This window comes from Podarcis cretensis (assembly GCF_951804945.1).
Source record: "Podarcis cretensis genome assembly, chromosome: 2".
In the NCBI taxonomy this organism is placed as follows: domain Eukaryota; kingdom Metazoa; phylum Chordata; class Lepidosauria; order Squamata; family Lacertidae; genus Podarcis; species Podarcis cretensis.
This window is the reverse complement of record NC_137171.1, coordinates 74028407-74045505: the sequence shown is the minus strand read 5'-3', so window position 1 is coordinate 74045505 and position 17099 is coordinate 74028407. Positions and strand designations below refer to the sequence as shown.

The window sequence follows — 17099 nt, the reverse complement described above, 5'->3', positions numbered from 1 at the left end:
CCAATCTGTCCTCACACCCCAGGCTTAAGGAAAACTGAATCAAAGCCCAAAACAATGCTGTAATTGTTTTGCTGCATCTGGATGCTTTGAAACGGAAACGATGGGCACTGCGGTAAAAACTCAACAGGACTTGTTCTCCTTCCCTAGCATGTCCAGCATTTGTGCTGCTCAAGGGTAAAAGCCTTTTTACTTTGTGGCAGGATTTATCCATTGGCGACTATGTCCCAGAGGACTGAAAAATTCTACCAGTAATCAGGATTGACCCAATAAACCCCCAATCCCAATGGGAACCTCTGAATACCAAATAAGAGGCATAAGTGATTCTGAATACCAAACGCTTGGAAGCACAAGTAGGGAGACTGTTGTATTTGGGTCCTTTCAGGCTTCCCATGGGCATCTGGTTGGCCACTGTGAGAATAGGATGTTGAACTAGATGGGCTTTTGGCCTGGCTCAGCAGGTTCTTCTTGTTTTTCAGATCTTTTTTTCTGTGTAGCTTAATAGTGTTTATACTGGCAGTGACTCTCCTGGGTTTTTCATATCTTACCTGGAGATATGGATTTGTTCCTTGAACATTCTGCATGCAAAATACATCTTCTACCACTAAGCTATTGCCCTTCCACAAATCTTGGGAAATTTCTACCTTCACATTTATGAAGTCTGTCTGACATACAAACCAGTTAGAAAGTCATCCTTTTATGCCTTTTGGTTTGGGCTCATTCCTGTTCAGTTACTACTACTAACATGCTGCTTCTAAAGTTTAGTTAATTAGCAGATGGAAATAGCATTCTTATCTATATAGAAGTCCTACTGGGCAGAAACAATTCCTTCAGAATTCAAATTACATTTCTGTTCTCTTCTTAAATGCAGCTTCTTTTACGGCGTGGCAGAGGTGAACGTTTACTTCCTATAGCTGAAGCTGGTGCAGGGCCCCAGTACAAATATAGATTAATCACAGTGAAGAAGCAGGGTCCACTTAAAAAAATGGCAAAGCACCATTTATTAACATATGCAAAATGTTAATATTTCCCAAAGAGTCAAGAGTTCATAGGTTTATCCAGTGTGTCTTAATAACAGTTTAATGTCTACCTGTACATCAAAGAGAGGCACTGAGTGAGGAATAGAGAGGTTGTGCACTGCAGATTCACAAAGCCAGTAATCCTTGTAATTCTGGAATGAAATTATTACATAGAGATCTACAAATATTGGCTTGGCTTGCCTCAGTAGCCACAAATCCCCTCCTCTGAAGTCTTCTAGCATGTGGAGAGGGCTTAGGGGAGATGATGGGTTTTATCTCATTTGTGCTGCAGTTTGCAAAAGGAACAGTAGGAGTCACCTGCCACTGTTTTTACCTTTCCCAAATTGCACTAGAAGCAGAAGAAAACTCTACCTCTTCCTTGAGCCCATTGACAGAAGCCGAGGCCTTGAGGCAGATCGGGGATCTCCCTCCCCTGTGTGAAGGTTTGGAAAAGTTAACAGCAACATGTGGAAATCCTTGATATTTCTTACCCTCTCCAAACCACATAGCACATCTGAGAGCTCAAGCAAAGGGCTGGAAGTGAAGATAGATGGGCTTGCATTTGTAGGCATCTGCACCCTGTTTTTGGAAATAGCTGATGAATGATGGAATGGTTGACTAAGGATAGATGGCAAGTGACCAGCATGTCATATGACCAGTCTATCATGAGATATTGTATGAGAAGATGAAGAATCTTCCTTGGTTTGAGACACTGAGGAGTGTTTGGCACAACTGCTGTTCCAGATGGACTTTGCTACCATCTTGTAATAAGTGTTTATTCAAATAACTTGAGTGTCTTTCTTTTCTTTTTTACATTTCACCATGTCCACTCTAACACAAAACATACTGAAAAAGAAAGTAGTTGATCATAAATTCATCAGTCAAGTAAACCTCATATATATGTTGAAAATTTGTGATAATGTGCATCTTGATGCAGTGATTATGAGTAGTTATTTGAGTTTTGGAGCATTCTCACCAACTTTGTTAACTTTTACACTGCTTACAGGATGCTCGCAAGGTCTAACATGTGATTGCTATTAATTCAGTGCGTAGAATGGTAGAAGTTAGAAACCAGCACTCTACATTAAGTACAAGCCCCACCTGTAACAATGGAACTGGAAGGCTTCATTCTGGACTACATAGGATCCTCTTTGAACTGAAATCTTGTATGTTATTCATGCAAGTGTGTTCACTTTGGATTTCAACACTGCAGAAGTTTCAATAATGACTGCTGCAGTCTAATATTTGATCCTTAATTTTTTAAAAAATATCAGTCTTATTAAACACTGATTGAGCGAATTATGTACCCAGAACAATTGTAGCATACACACAAAATAAGAAAAGGGAACAGCTGAGTCATACAGATGTACAGTCCCTGAAGGAAGCCATGGTCAGTTGCAGCTTCCCAGTGTACATGGTTCTAGCAAAACAGAAATGGATGTTTACCAACACCTATGAAACCCCCATGTTTCAGAGACAGTGGAAACACAACTTAAGAAATTATTAAGATGTAAACATTTTTTCTCTTAAAGTCAAGAGCAATGCTTCCTTGCTCAGGTGGGCATTGTGCGAGTTGACAGCATGAACCCTAGAAGTAAAATAAAATACAGCAAAAGTGTCAAGACCAAGCAGGAATACACACATGGAAAGCTTACATGCCTAATTCCTTTCTGTGTGCTTCCTTACCAGACTCTTGAACTTTCTGTCCATGAGGCTTATGCCACAGGAGACAGCACAAATTCGTTTCTCTTAGAAATGCTAGACATAAATCCAGCCAAATTTAAGCAGGTTTATGTCCTATTGAATCCAACTGGAGAAAATTGAGCACAGGCTTAAATATATTTTTGGCTGAAATCAAGGGGACTTAGACATCCTTAATCTTGGCTGAATTGTGCCCATTGTGAATAAGTATGGAACCTGTACAGCCTCTAGTCGGTAGACTACACATCTTAAGCTTCCACTGGAATTCTAGGGTTTTCTGGAACTCTAGGGGAAAAAACAAAACAATGCTAAAAACAAAACAAACAAAAATCCCTTAGAAAAACCCACAGTGCTCGCATAAAAAGTTCCAGAACATTGCATTTTGGATGCCACAGTGCAGCTTCTCTGTAGGTCAACTCACTTAAAGCTTCAGTGATGTACACGCTTTGTTCTTGGTGTAAAAGCTGAGCTGAACCCGTTTGAATTAATAGTTCTTTTTTATATTTATCTTCCGCTCTTCTCTTATTGGTTGTTACATCCTGGAGATGCTGAAGAGGTGCCTCCTTGCTTTTGTTTCTTGCGCCTTTTGTTGAGGAGACGGTTGTTGGATGTTTTCAAATCTTTAATCTTTACCTGGTCGTAGTCCACCCTCATGGTCGCTAAAGCACTAGTCATCTCCTCCTAAAACCCACATGAGGCAATAGTTAGGTCTTAAGAAGTAGAGGCCACTTTCCTACCATGTTCAGGTGACAACAGAACCCTCTGGTCACAGATCACCATTGACCTCCCCCAGCCAAGACTAAGAGTTGTGCCCTTTCCCATAAGAGAGTTCATTTTCTACCCAAGTGGACTGTGCAGCTAAATGACAAGGAATACATATGCAGAATTATACCGAACATTTCTGACAAAGAGATTAGAAGGACCAAGGTGAAATAAGTAACACAACACTACAGGAATCCTTATTGAAAGCACTATATTTTTAATGTTAACATTATTTTAATACTTTAGAACAGTGTTTTCCAGCTGGGGGCAGGATATGAAAAATGCATAAATGGGGGCCACAGCATGAGGCTAGGGGGCATAGAAGGAAGTGAGAAGTGAAGGGGAAAAATATCATTTTTAAAAATCCTGATTGGCCAATCGCAAGCAGGTAAGGGGGTAGCTCACCAGGGCCTAGTACTCTTTTTTGCCACGTGCATTTTCTTGGAGCAGTCTTAGTTTGTTTCTGGCAGGAGGGGGCAATCGCTGAGGCTTCTGTTTTGACCAGTAGAGCCCGCAATCCAGAACCCCTCAGGTCAGGTAAGGGTGGTGGTGGGATGGCAATGGATAGAGCTGGTTGAGCAGGAGCTGTTTTGTTGCTGCCGCCAGTGCTGGGCCTGGTGGCAGCCTGGGCCTGACGGTGCAGGGTGCAATCCACCCCAGCACCTAGTGGATCAGGGCCTTTGGATGTTGCTGAGGGGCACAGGGCCGGTCGGCAGCGTTGGCCCAGTTCTGCAAGGCGTGGGGCATCTGGTGCTGCTGACTTGCATCTAGTAAATAACTAAGTGTCTACCCAGAAGAAAGGCACGCTGAGTTCAGTGGGCCTTATTCCCAGGTAAGCCAGGGCTCCTCCTGATGACGATCGTTTTGCACTGGGTCAGTGGGGACCACTTGCTTTTTAAAATTCTCCCTGTGCGCCTTTGGGACTATATCTGAAGGTTTCCCACTCTCTGTCAAATAACTTGGGTCAAATAAGTGTTGTTTACTTTTTATAATACATGGAAGATGGATCTCCCTCAGGAGGTTCTGGACTCTCCTTCCTTGGAGGTTTCTAAGCAGAGGTTGGATGGCCATCTGTCATGGATGCTTTAGGGGAGTTTCCTGCGTTGCAGGGGATTGCAGTAGACAGATAACCCTTGGGGTCCCTTCCAGCTCCATGATTCTATGTTTTCCTCCTTTAACAATATTTCATTATGCTCCTATCATTTTGTGTAATAGTATTTTGGATAAATTATTTAAAAAAATTATGAATAAAACATGTTCTATTTGCAAACAAAACATTTAAATAGCTACCTTTCTACTGATTGTAGGGGGTGGGGGGCATGGGCATAGCCAGAATTTTTGTTGCACAAGAAATGCACAAGAAAAATAGAGGAGGTGTAAGTTTGGCCTTACACAGCCAAACCTTTCTGTGAGTCCTTTCAGGACTACTCCTGCCCTTGAGGGTGGCCCAACTGGGGTTTGATTGCCCTGATTAGGAGCCCTCATTGCTATGGATGGTGGCTGTGGAGATATCAAGCCCCACCTGGCTGAGACAGGTACAAATAGTGCAGGGCAATGTGGTCAGGAGGAGGAGGAGGAGGATGGACCAAACACTGCTGAGGCGGCTCACATTTGATCTGGTGGTGTATGTGGGTTAAGGTCTGGTGAGGGGAATTGTTGCTTTGAAATTGTTAATTTGGGGTTATTTCTTGGTGGTAGAGGGTTTTGTATTGCTGTACAGTGGTGCCTCACAAGACGAAATTAATCCGTTCCGCAAGTCTCTTTGTCTAGCGGTTTTTTCGTCTTGCGAAGCAAGCCCATGACGGCTTATCGGATTAGCGCTATTAGCGCTATTAGCGGCTTAGCGGATAAGCAGATAAGCTGCTTAGTGGCTTAGAAAAAGGGGGGGGAACCCGCAGGAACTCGCAAGACATTTTCGTCTTGCGAAGCAAGCCCATAGGAAATTCGTTTTGCGAAGCACCTCCAAAACGGAAAACCCTTTCGTCTAGCGGGTTTTCCGTCTTGCGAGGCATTCGTCTTGCGGGGCACCGCTGTATAAGAAGGTTTAAGGAGGTTTATTACTGTGTAGAAGGTTTAAGGAAGTTTACCGTTTGAGGTTTTGTTTTTGTTATTGTTTCTGGAGTTTGTCCTATTCTGTTGAAATAAAAATATATTTTCCCTCATATATTGACTACCAAAGATCCTTTAAAAAACCTGCAAAGTTAATTGGCAAAACAGGGGGGCAGGCTTTTGTTACCAGGGGCAGAATCTCAAATTTGTATTGGTTTTTACTTATGGGGGCAGCTGCTCCCCTGGTTCCCTCCCCCCTGGCTATGCCCATGGGGGGGCCACAGGAAGGAAGCAATGTCAGAAGGGGGCTATGGTTGGGAAAAAGTTGAGAAACACTGTTTTAGAACATACTGTTTTGCTATGTGTAGGGCTGGAAAGTGTTTTGCCTCTGAGGGTCACATGCAGAAGTGGGTAGTCACTCAGAAGCTGAATACTAATAAGCATGGTCAGGGCAAAAATTGGCATGGCCTGGGTATGCATGTGCACACGCTCAATGGCTCTCCCTGTGGATCAGAAAAGGACAGACTGCTGTCTACCCCACCAGGGAGAGATGACGCTCCTGCTTGCCTGCCAAAGAGTTGTTTGGTAAGTTGGAGAACCACTGTGCTCCCCAAGACCAGCAAACAGCTATTGGCATGTTGGAAGGAGTGTGGTTTGCATGGAAGTTGCACAAAGATTACTCTTTCTGTGCACCTTCCTCCCCATCACTGTGCAAAATCCAGTATCGAGAAGGTAGACTGGGCACCCATGTGGAGGAGATGGGCAGCATGCAACCCGCAGCTCATGGTTTACTGACATGTGTGCTAGAGTCTGCCCTTGATTGAATATAGACAACATCTTAATCAGTTATTTCTGTATAGCTGGGCAATCGTTATGAAAATGCTGGTAATGAGCTGGTAAAAGCTGTTCAGAAAGAAAAACAAGCAAACTGTCTGACTGGATTTGCCCAGCCTACTAATATATGTGATCATTACCTTCACTTCATCCCAGTGATCTTTATCCTCTTGCAGAACCCGGGCAGTATGAAGAGGGGTAGGTGGCACCACCATGGATTGCTAAGGAAACCAAAGAAGCAGCTATTCAGAAACGGTAATTCTGACAATAACACACTCACACATTACCACTCATCGTCCTTGCTGATGAAGTAATTACAAGTCTTGAGAAAATTGTATAAATATGTCTCCTAAGCAACAGGAGGGAGAGAGAAAAACGTACTTAGCTGCATTGCTAAGCACAGTTGTGTTTTCAATATGACTGAAATAGGTGTCATTTCCATAGGATTGCAGCTATGGAATAAGACTGAGGGGCAAACACACATTTGAAACCCCAGAGTGAAAAGCTGCCAGGAAAGAGTAAATCCAGAGCAGGAAAATAGCAGGAGGGTAAAGGGTGATATGCTCCCTCCGTTCCTGTGCTTCTCAAGTTGCACTCATCTCCAACTCAGTAATAGGGCTCTAATGAATGTATTTCTACATAATGTGAAAATGTGCTTCGGCACATAAGCATGCAGGTCATGACTTCCAGGCCCTCTTGCTTTCATATCAGCTTCTGCCAGTGATAGCCAATATTGCTGGACTACAACTCCCATCATTCTTGACACTTGGTCATGCTGCCTGGGGCTGCCCCCTGGGCTTATGCAATATGGGCTAATTGTATGAAAGCAATTATGCAGCAGGAAGGTCCTTACAGAGGAGAGCAGCTCCAGACAGCATAACCCAGCCAAGCCATGCACCATAGGAAAAGGTCCAGTATAAAAGAATGGCAGATTTAGGTATTTAGGTCAAAATGAAATAGAAACAGTCTAATAGTGAAAAGAAGTGCAGGTTGCCACACTTCAGGCACAAAGGAGATTTTCTTTTTCCTACACGTAACTTGCAACTCACACTTATTTAACATACACGCTCACAACTTTAAGCACATTGCTGAATAATATTTTTTTAAAGAATGATGCAAAAATGGCATGCACGGTGGGGGGGGATAAGAAAATAGCAGAGGAGGGGGAAAGGGGGTGGGAGAGCAGGAAAACCTCTTAAAAGCACAGTGTGGTGTAGTGGTTAAGAGCGGTAGTCTCGTAATCTGGGGAACCGGGTTCGCGTCTCCGCTCCTCCACATGCAGCTGCTGGGTGACCTTGGGCTAGTCATGCGTCTTTGAAGTCTCTCAGCCCCACTCACCTCACAGAGTGTTTGTTGTGGGGGAGGAAGGGAAAGGAGAATGTTAGCCGCTTTGAGACTCCTTAAAAAGGGAGTGAAAGGCGGGATATCAAATCCAAACTCTTAACACAAATGATCTGATTGGAGAGTTTGACCCCACCATGGAACACAGCCTCAAGATCATCCGTGGGATTACAGACACTCTGACACTTTACAAGGAAATGTTTGATGAGCTCAAGGAACAGCTGCAGCTGCCAATCACAATGTTTCTGACAAAGAAACCATCACCATCAGCGGATGTGCACAGGCAACCCTCCTCTGGATCTTAACCACAGCCAAGAACGTCTTCTGGCTACCTGTCAATCCCCACCTTCCACCCCGGTCCTCATATCATTTGCAGCAAGTATCCAGTGAGGGAGAGAAGGAGGAAAACTAAGAGGAAGACTGAGGGCTGCATTTGCCCCGCACTGGTAAGTGCAGCTATTTTTTAAAAATGGTATTTTCCTGCTTTTCTAGGGGGTGTTTTGGCTTTACGTGATTTTGCTTATACACACGATGGCCAGGAACCTATATTGTGAGTTCTTTGTACTGCCTCTTTGTTTATTAGTATCACTGCCACAAAGTGCTTTCAAATCAGATTCTGCTGTCATGGATCCTACTCTGCAGCCAGAACACTGGGAACTGCAGCTTAATGTGGCTTCTGAGAACAGTATGTTCAGCAATCCCTAGCTCCTTTGGAGTTCCCAGGTTCCCTTAAGGGAAGGACTAGCTTTGACAGATAAACCACTGGACATGCTTCTGCAGTAAGTTGTACCCTTGGCATCCTGCTTATGGATCCTTCCAGGAAATTCACAAAGATGGCCCATTTTGACTCCATGTTTCTTTATGGAGGTACCTCATGAGAATCCTTCCACAAGCATAGACCCGGAGGGAAATGTTACATCCAGTGGCCCCTATACTGGAGATGTACCAACAAAGAGAACTGGCAATATATAAAGGTAATTAGTTAGGTAACACAAATGTGTCTAAATGAATGTTTTTGGGAATTATCAGCAAGAAACATGAGACAATCCCTTTTGTGTTTTATCCTGAGCCTTGCCAACTGTATGGAATGTTGGTCAAATCAGTATTCTACTTTCTTCCTAGGTTATTTAAATATAGAAAAAGAAACAAATGTTTCAGGGAGGACTGCAAAGATAAATTAGTGTTTATAAAGTGCTTGGAGAAAATAATGACAGATGGAGCGTATGCATGTACATTTATCGCCCCTGTAACTCCATTCCTTCTTTCCATTGCAAGATGGCTCCTAACAGCAGTGCCTGCTTAACTACTGTTGATTTGTTATCTGCCAAGGGGAAAGGGAAAGGAGAGAGACTAAAACTGCATTGGTGGGATGTTAAGAGTCCCTGCCAGGCTCTGTGCCGTTGAGTGTTCCCTTTGCTTTTGCCGTTCCTTTCTATGTAAACTTTAACAAAAGGGCATGCTCTGCCACTTCTTTGATATTAAGTTCTGGAGGCAATCTAGCTCATCTGAGATTTGGAAGCACCAGGTCTCTGAGCTGAACAATATTTAGGGCTGAATTTTTTATTTTATTAGGTTGTGTGTAGGGAGAAGCTGACTTCCCCCAACAGCTTACCAGAATCTGTTAACCTCACTTGCATTGTGTTCAGCCTTGTGTTTTGCAGCCATAACACATGATTGTCATGCACAGAAGGTGGTGAATAATACACTTCAATATTGTTGCATTATATTTAACAGCCTCACCTGTGTTCTATATTGTGATGGCTTATAGTTATAAGCAATAAATCTGAATTGATTGAAGACCAACGGACGGATAATATTTTGGTTTAAGCGGAGCCCATCCCTTTATATGGATCTGGCTTTGTTCCCCAGAATGCTCCCTAACAAATCTATGTCCTCTTCCTGATAGCACCATTTCATCTATGCATGGAAACCCTTCAGCTCTGCCTATTTAGGTGGCCCTGAACATGGGATGAATAGCATTTCAGGTGAAGCTACCTTGGATGACCAGGATTTCAACTTCTCATTGTGCTCATTCACAACTTCACTTACTTATATACTCCTGGCTAATTTCCTCCAACTTCTACTTCAACCAATTAGTTTAGAAGAACATTTTTGCATGTACACTTAACTTGTCCACCTGCTTAACTATTTACCTTGACACATTGTCACTGAGGCTGAGATGATGCATCAACTGGGACTTTACTTGTTCTCATAGAGATGGCGTCTAGATGTCTATTTAACCACTGTCTCTATGTAGCACACAATCCCAGGAGCTTTCAAGGCATTTCTCTTTTCAACCACATTTTTGTTTAGATGTCAGCACATGGTAGAGTTGCTTCTCACTTACTTTAAACACCTCTTTTTCACTTTAGATTTGCATCAAGTATAGAATCCAATCTGTGTGACCCAATCAAGCTATTTACATTTATTACTGCTTCATTTTCCAGATCAGTTACAAATGACTTTTAGTAAGGCCAAAATCATCTGCATTTAATAAATTTTGGGATCTATGAATGAAGGCAAGTGCAGTGTAGGTTAATTAACTTTTCTGACTTTAGTATAGTCCTGCATGAAGTAAAAGCAGTCCGTAGAACAGCAGCACCGTGTTTGCCTTGAATTTGGGGCTGGGGGCAGGGTCATGAGAGGAATTACTTTAGTGTGGAGGTTTGCCTGGTCCACTAAGTGGCCAAATGACCAACAGCTGTTAGGAGGTTGCATGCTATTGCTTAGAGCAGCAGTTGCCAGTGTGGCACTGCGGGTGAAGTAGTGCCCTTGAGGTCTTCCCCTGGCACCCTCAAAACTCTTTTGGCACACCCAGTCACTGCGCCTTGGTCACGAGGGTGGCTACTTTTTGTCCCCTGAAAAGCACATCAAATTTGAAGGAGGGAGAGTGATACTCTTCCCCACTTCCTCTTGTTTTCACTGCACAGATTAATAAGCTTTTCCCCAGAACCCTGAGAAAAGTGAAGTGTGTGTGCCTGCATGTGTGCTTCCTCTCTTTCTACCCGTCTGTGGTGGAGATGGCTGATCTGGGGAATGAGAAGGATCAGAGCGGGTGGTGCCCACATCACTTACTCAAAAATCCAGATCTCCCCACAGGTCTAAAAATGTTAGCCACCCCCGACAACTGCATGCCAGCTGCTCTCTGGGGCAATACATGTATTATTTAGGGACATTTAATTTCTTTGTGTTCTTTCCCTTCCTTTTTATTTGTTTTTTATTTTTATATAGACACATATATAGAGGGATATAACCTTAATGGCAGAAGGGAATAGAAATCTAATAAAGAAAAAATAAATGCACAAACCTCCAGTGAGTCCTGCATAGCAATAGACAGAAAAGCTACCCTGAAACTGCTCAGATTTGTAGCCTTAGCAGCGGCTTGTTTCTTGCTGGAGGCAAAGAATTCTATGACATGAGAGGCTGCCATGGCCTTTTAGTTAGCATCACCCATTAAAAGCAGCTTCTGGTGTTGTTTTCTTAGAGTGCTGCACATATACCTCCACTATCGCCCCACTCAATAACCCCAACGTTTCCAGATCTGTGCCAAAGACCAAGAACGCCCTTAAAGCAGGAGGCTCTCTATTCATATCAATAGAGAGCAGTTCAGCACGACGGTGCCTTGAATGTCTAATAATAGTCCTCCATAAATCCTACACTGATGAGGTAACATGGCTTTTTTTATAAGTGAGGGAAGGAGGGCGTGTGCATGGCGCACTGAACAGAAAATGCTAGCCGGGAGCAGTTGGGATGGGGGTGTAGTGTCCTTGACTGCCACTGACAGGGAAATTTTACCCCACCCCCAAGAGTTCTCTCACACTGCAGAGGGGAAATTATATCCCTTTTATACAGGGCAGACTCCTGGTTAATAATAATAATAATAATAATAATAATAATAATAATAATAATTTATTATTTGTACCCCGCCCATCTGGCTGGGTCTCCCCAGCCACTCTGGGCGGCTTCCATAAAAACCAAAAATACACTAAAATATCACAGATTAAAAACTTCCCTAAACAGTGCTGCCTTAAGATGTCTTCTGAATGTCAGGTAGTTATTTATTGCTTTGACATCTGATGGGAGGGCGTTCCACAGGGCAGGCGCCACTACCGAGAAGGCCCTCTGCCTGGTTCCCTGTAGCTTTGCTTCTCGCAATGAGGGAACCGCCAGAAGGCCCTCGGCGCTGGGCCTCAGCGTCCGGGCAGAACGATGGGGGTGGAGACGCTCCTTCAGGTATACTGGGCCGAGGCCGTTTAGGGCTTTAAAGGTCAACACCAGCACTTTGAATTGTGCTCGGAAACTGGGAGCCAATGTAGGTCTTTCAAGACCGGTGTTATGTGGTCTCGGCGGCCGCCCCCAGTCACCAGTCTAGCTGCCGCATTCTGGATTAGTTGTAGTTTCCGAGTCACCTTCAAAGGTAGCCCCACGTAGAGCGCATTGCAGTAGTCCAAGCGGGAGATAACTAGAGCATGCACCACTCTGGCGAGACAGTCCGCAGGCAGGTAGGGTCTCAGCCTGCGTACCAGGTGGAGTTGGTAGACAGCTGCCCTGGATACAGAATTGACCTGCGCCTCCATGGACAGCTGTGAGTCCAAAATGACTCCCAGGCTGCGCACCTGGTCCTTCAGGGGCACAGTTACCCTATTCAGGACCAGGGAGTCCTCCACACCAGCCCGCCCCCTGTCCCCCAAAAACAGTACTTCTGTCTTGTCAGGATTCAACCTCAATCCATTAGTTATACTCCCTCTTAACACAGCAGGCCGCCTTGTGTCCAAATTAAAACACCAACACACACACACACGAGTGTTCGTGCAGGACTTACATTAATCCAGGGGTGATTCATAAACTGAGAAATTGTCATCCTCTCTGTTGGGTCTGTCTTCAGCAGCAGACGAATTAGCTGCTTAACTGAAAAGCAAAAAGAGAAACATCGATGACAAGATCCTACAAAATTCAAACTATTAAGAACCCTTGAACTCTTGTCACTTTTCCTCTGCTATCAAGTCAGAAGAAAGTCTGACACTTACAAATGACTGTATAAAACATGGGATGGGAAACTGCCTTATACCAAGTCCATCCATTTGGATTCTCCCATCCAGCTCCATATTGTCTACAATGACTGGCAGCAGCTCTCTGGAGCTTGAGACAGAGGGCATTCCCAGCCCTACCTGGAATCATCAGGGATCAAACCTGGGGCCTTCTGTATGCAAAGTGCATGCTCTACCACATATATACTATTTATTTAATGATAGGCCAGGTGAAGAAGTTACCCCTGCCTGCTCCAGCTGCCCACCATAAGGCCAACTACCAGTTACCCCATGGGAAGGATTCACAGAGAGTGTGATTGCCTGATCCTGTGCTGAGAGGAGCCTAGACTGGCTCCTCTCTGCAAAAAGCCATCTGTCACCAGCTGCCAGTGAGAAGGATCCTTATGACGTGCTAAATGTTGTAATTCCTTACAGTGTGTTTTTAAATTGCATTGATGTTACTTGGAAGGATTTGCATCCTGAAACATGGGATAGAAATAATTGCAATAAATATATAGCTGCAAAGAGAGAGCAAAAGAGATGAAAGGTGTGAAGCAGGAGAAAGAACAAAATTACAGAGTTAAACAGTTTCATAAGCTGAGCTGTAAAAAATACTCTTTGCTGCAAGTGTTTAGATCCACATTTGACTGCCCAAACCTAATCAGATTTATACAGAAGTTTCACCAAGTTAAAAAGAACTTGCTTCTATATAGGCATGGTTAGGACTGCAGGAAAACATCTGTACCATCTTATACAAAGTTTCTACAATTCGTTTAGTCCCATGATATGTAGGCATTGGTCACATGTTCATCCTTGTGGAAATAAATGTGAAGAAGAAGCAGGCCCCGCCCCCTACACTTTCATCCAAACCTGTGAACACAGCCTGCCTTCACAACTGTTATAAACACATAGGCTCCATTCACAGGTTCAGCTGGAAGTGCATGTGTGTGTGCCCACAGATTCACTTTTCACATGGGGCCATGATCTTATGCTATGTCCAGAAAAAGGTTAGAATCCATGACATTTTCCGAGCCTGGAGCGCAGTGAAATCTGATTTTGACATAACAGATCAGCAGAATTTTAAATGCAGGAATGGCTTATGCTTCTAAATTTCTGCTAAACAAATAACGTGTGGAGTACTGATCCATGCTTTTGAAATAAACCCTTGGAGCGCATGGGTCTGACTTTGGATACCTCACACCTGCACTCCGACTAATGCGTACCTGAAACAGCCCTTCAATTCTGACTTAGGAACACTGGTAAAGTGAGATTCATTCCTAACAATGACTGTAGTGACCAACAACTTAGGTTTGAGTTTCTGATTGATCACAGGTGTCTCAGGGTGGCAGAAGGGGGAGGCATTTCCCACACATTTTCCCCCTCCCTCAACTCACTCTCTCATGTCCAAGATTACACAGGAGTCCTGTAAACCTCCTTCTGCTGACCAAGCAGGACACAACATTTCCCTGCAGCTATCCCTAGGACAGCTCAGAAAGGAGCTGGAGTTTCTAACAGGAAACAGGATTTGGGGGTGTGCAGGATTTCTTGTGTTAGATGGATGACAGGGCTTTCTATTACTGCTAAACATAGTTGTGACAGTACAGTGTGACCCGCATCAAGGTAATTGCTGCAGCTTCTCTGTGAACTAAGGATGGCTCACCCATTATGTACATCAGCTGCAACTATCAGATGCCTATGATTGTACCAACAAAGCCGGCCCGGAGGTGGCAAAATGACTCTGCTGTGGTGCATCAGTAGGCTACTCACGATGCCATACACATGCTGCCTCATTCCTCTGCTACAAAATCTGCTTAGGGAGCATCATGCCTGCAAGCAGTGGGTGTTACTCAAGTTGTAGCACATGTCAACAAGGCACTAGCGCAGCCAGTTCAATAGACAAGGAAAATACCACCGAAGTCATGATGATGCCCTGGAACAACACTTGTTACTGGGATCCCATTCCTGCCCACTTTTTTTTTGCTCGTGCAGCACTTTTTTATCTCCACTGTAATGTAAGTGTTGGGTTTGAAAGAATGGTATTTGAGAAGCAGAGTTAATTTACTGGTATTTGCATTTCTGAAACTTCTTTACATAGTGTGTAAGAGGCAGGTGTTTACTTTTCTTAAACTCTGGGAGGTTTAACAAAACCTTTTAGGAAGTCTATCATGTTAGTTCATTGGCACATCTAGTTCAGTACTATCTACAACAGGATTTCCCAAAGTGTGGTCCATGGACCCTTGGTGGTTCATAAGCATCATTTCAGTGGTCCGCAATAGCAACATTAGCATCTAGCACACAAATCACAATTGCTAGACAACAGGCAGAAGTGGTCCACCAAGATCCTCAGCAATCTTCAAGTGGTTCAGGGGTAAAAAAAAAGTTTGGGAACCACTGGTCTATAGTATGATCCACTGGCAGCAGCAGCTCCACAAAATTTCAGACTGGGGTCTCTCCCAGCCCTATGTGGAGTTGCCAGGGATTGAATCTGGGACCTTCTGCATGCATGCAAGGTGGACGCTCTACCACTGAGCTACATTCCTTTTATTTTAGAGATCTCCAAGTAGCATATATGCTGGGCCAGTCTCACCACAGAATATTTAAAACATTAAACACACACACCATTGATGCACAAGTACCAGAAAGTACACAGAGGAATTCATTTACCTTCATCAGATACCTCTGACCATTCAGGATTTGGAAATCCATACTGCCCCATCCGAATTCTTCTCTTCATTCCAGGAGAAATGGCCTGGCCAGTGTTGGAGTAGAAAGGAGGGAATCCACACAAGCTACAAAAGAGTGGGATGTAGAGAAGAAATTGTACTGTCTAGGAAATGACCACATCTTTGTCTCCTCCCTGACCTTCCCCACAACTTCAGCAGCCCAATGCACAGTACCAGATGTCTGTCGATTCTTCTGATGGAATGAGTAATATCCCAGTGACTAATTATCTGAGTGTGGCATAAAAGGAAACATCATTTTAAAACACCATTGATTGGGGATGGGTGTAGTTTGGGATAGAAGGGAAGTGTTTATTCATACATGACATGTTAAGGGCTCTACTTCGTTAATCTATTTCTCCCCCACTTCACACTTACAGTATGTACATGATGACACCAAGAGACCACATATCGCAGGATTTGTCATACTTCTCAGGACCAAGGACTTCTGGGGCTGAGTGGGATGGGGAAGAGAACCAAAAGAACTGTGAATGTCAGTTTCTCTTATTTTGATCACAAACTACAAATATTTGCATTTGTTTAAATTAAAAAAGCTGTTACTGGTTGAAAGAATACTTTAAGTATTTGTACCTGAACCCCATGGGTGCTGGTGAAGCTTGACAAATATTTCATGGTATTTTACATCTTGTGCAAGTGTGTGTGTTCTGAATTGGTGTTCCCCATGGTCAGGCTTTGACTCCTGACTTCCTGAGCCATCAGTGCTCTCATTCTGTGCTGGGAAGACTGAGCACTGTGCTTTGATGGTGCCATCTAAAATCCCCATCTGAGTCATCAGACACCTGGGTCAATTTCTGCTCATTCGGCCCTGCGAAGCCCTAGCCTCATAACATGTTCCTCAGCCTGATCAACTTGTTTCTTGGGTAAGGACATGGCTGCATAATCTCCAGCCCACTATCCTACCTGTTTTGAACCTTGCACCAGATCTGGCCCACTTGAACTGGCAAGCAAGATCCTAACGCTGGTTCTGGTACCTGACAGCCTGGAGCCTGACCACTGCAGAGATCTGAAAGTGGGAGGTGGGGAGGGTTTTTTTTCTAAAGCACAATCATGTTCTCCCCCTGGACTTAACAACTAAAGAGAAAAGTGGGGGGAGAGGGGGACATGCAGACTCACCTACATAATAGGGAGTATAACAGGGGGTCTGCAGCGCATTCTGCACCGTCGTCTCTTTGGCAAATCCAAAATCTGTAAGCTTCAGTACTGCATCCTTCGCTTTAGATGTGTAAAGCAGGTTTTCTGGCTGTGATGGTGTCAAGAGAGAAACATAAAATGAGGCTGAACAGGAGAGGTTTCTGGGGGGAAGTTCTATTCAACTGTAGGCTTTGTTCTGTTCCTCTAGGCTGATAGGTGGTGTAGTGCCCAGCATCAAGTTTGTATTTTATTATCAGTAGATTGCAATTTGGTGATGCAGATTTTAAATAAACATCAGGCCTTCTTCAATAAGTCTTTTAAAAATGCACTGAGCTTCTGGACAACTGCATACTTAGAAGTGGGATCCTGACCAAGATGGTTCTTCTTTGCACAATTAAAAACTGGGACACACTAGTTCCTCTCAGTGTAGTAACTTGGCCTGTGTCAAGTCACCACTGTCCATTTTCTTGTTATGGTTTGGGCATTTCTCTTCTCTG

General features: G+C 43.9%; 2 protein-coding genes across 3 annotated transcripts in view; one reads left to right on the top strand and one right to left on the bottom strand.

Annotated features, from left to right (window-relative positions):
- The window catches only part of LOC307209419 (uncharacterized protein), a 104702-nt gene that overhangs the window by 55778 nt on the left and 31825 nt on the right, over positions 1-17099 (top strand). The window contains exons 1-2 of one of the 2 annotated variants that reach the window (XR_013835573.1): positions 7732-8149; positions 15831-15934. Coding sequence is in view for 1 of the 2 variants with exons in the window: in XM_079964478.1 (XP_079820604.1) it covers positions 8080-8149 (70 nt within the window). In the remaining variant the exon portion in view is untranslated. Of the gene's footprint in view, positions 1-7731; positions 8150-15830; positions 15935-17099 lie in introns of those variants that run through there. The other variant, XM_079964478.1, reaches the window with a different exon arrangement.
- Positions 970-17099, bottom strand: part of MAPKAPK3 (MAPK activated protein kinase 3) — a 73181-nt gene continuing 57051 nt past the window's right edge. Inside the window, exons 6-11 of the mRNA XM_079964449.1 lie at positions 16585-16711; positions 15829-15904; positions 15395-15519; positions 12526-12611; positions 6503-6583; positions 970-3398 (exon numbers count right to left, since the gene is read on the bottom strand). Of these exons, the coding sequence (XP_079820575.1) occupies positions 3240-3398; positions 6503-6583; positions 12526-12611; positions 15395-15519; positions 15829-15904; positions 16585-16711 (654 nt within the window). The 3' untranslated portion in view covers positions 970-3239. The remainder of the gene's footprint in view (positions 3399-6502; positions 6584-12525; positions 12612-15394; positions 15520-15828; positions 15905-16584; positions 16712-17099) is intronic.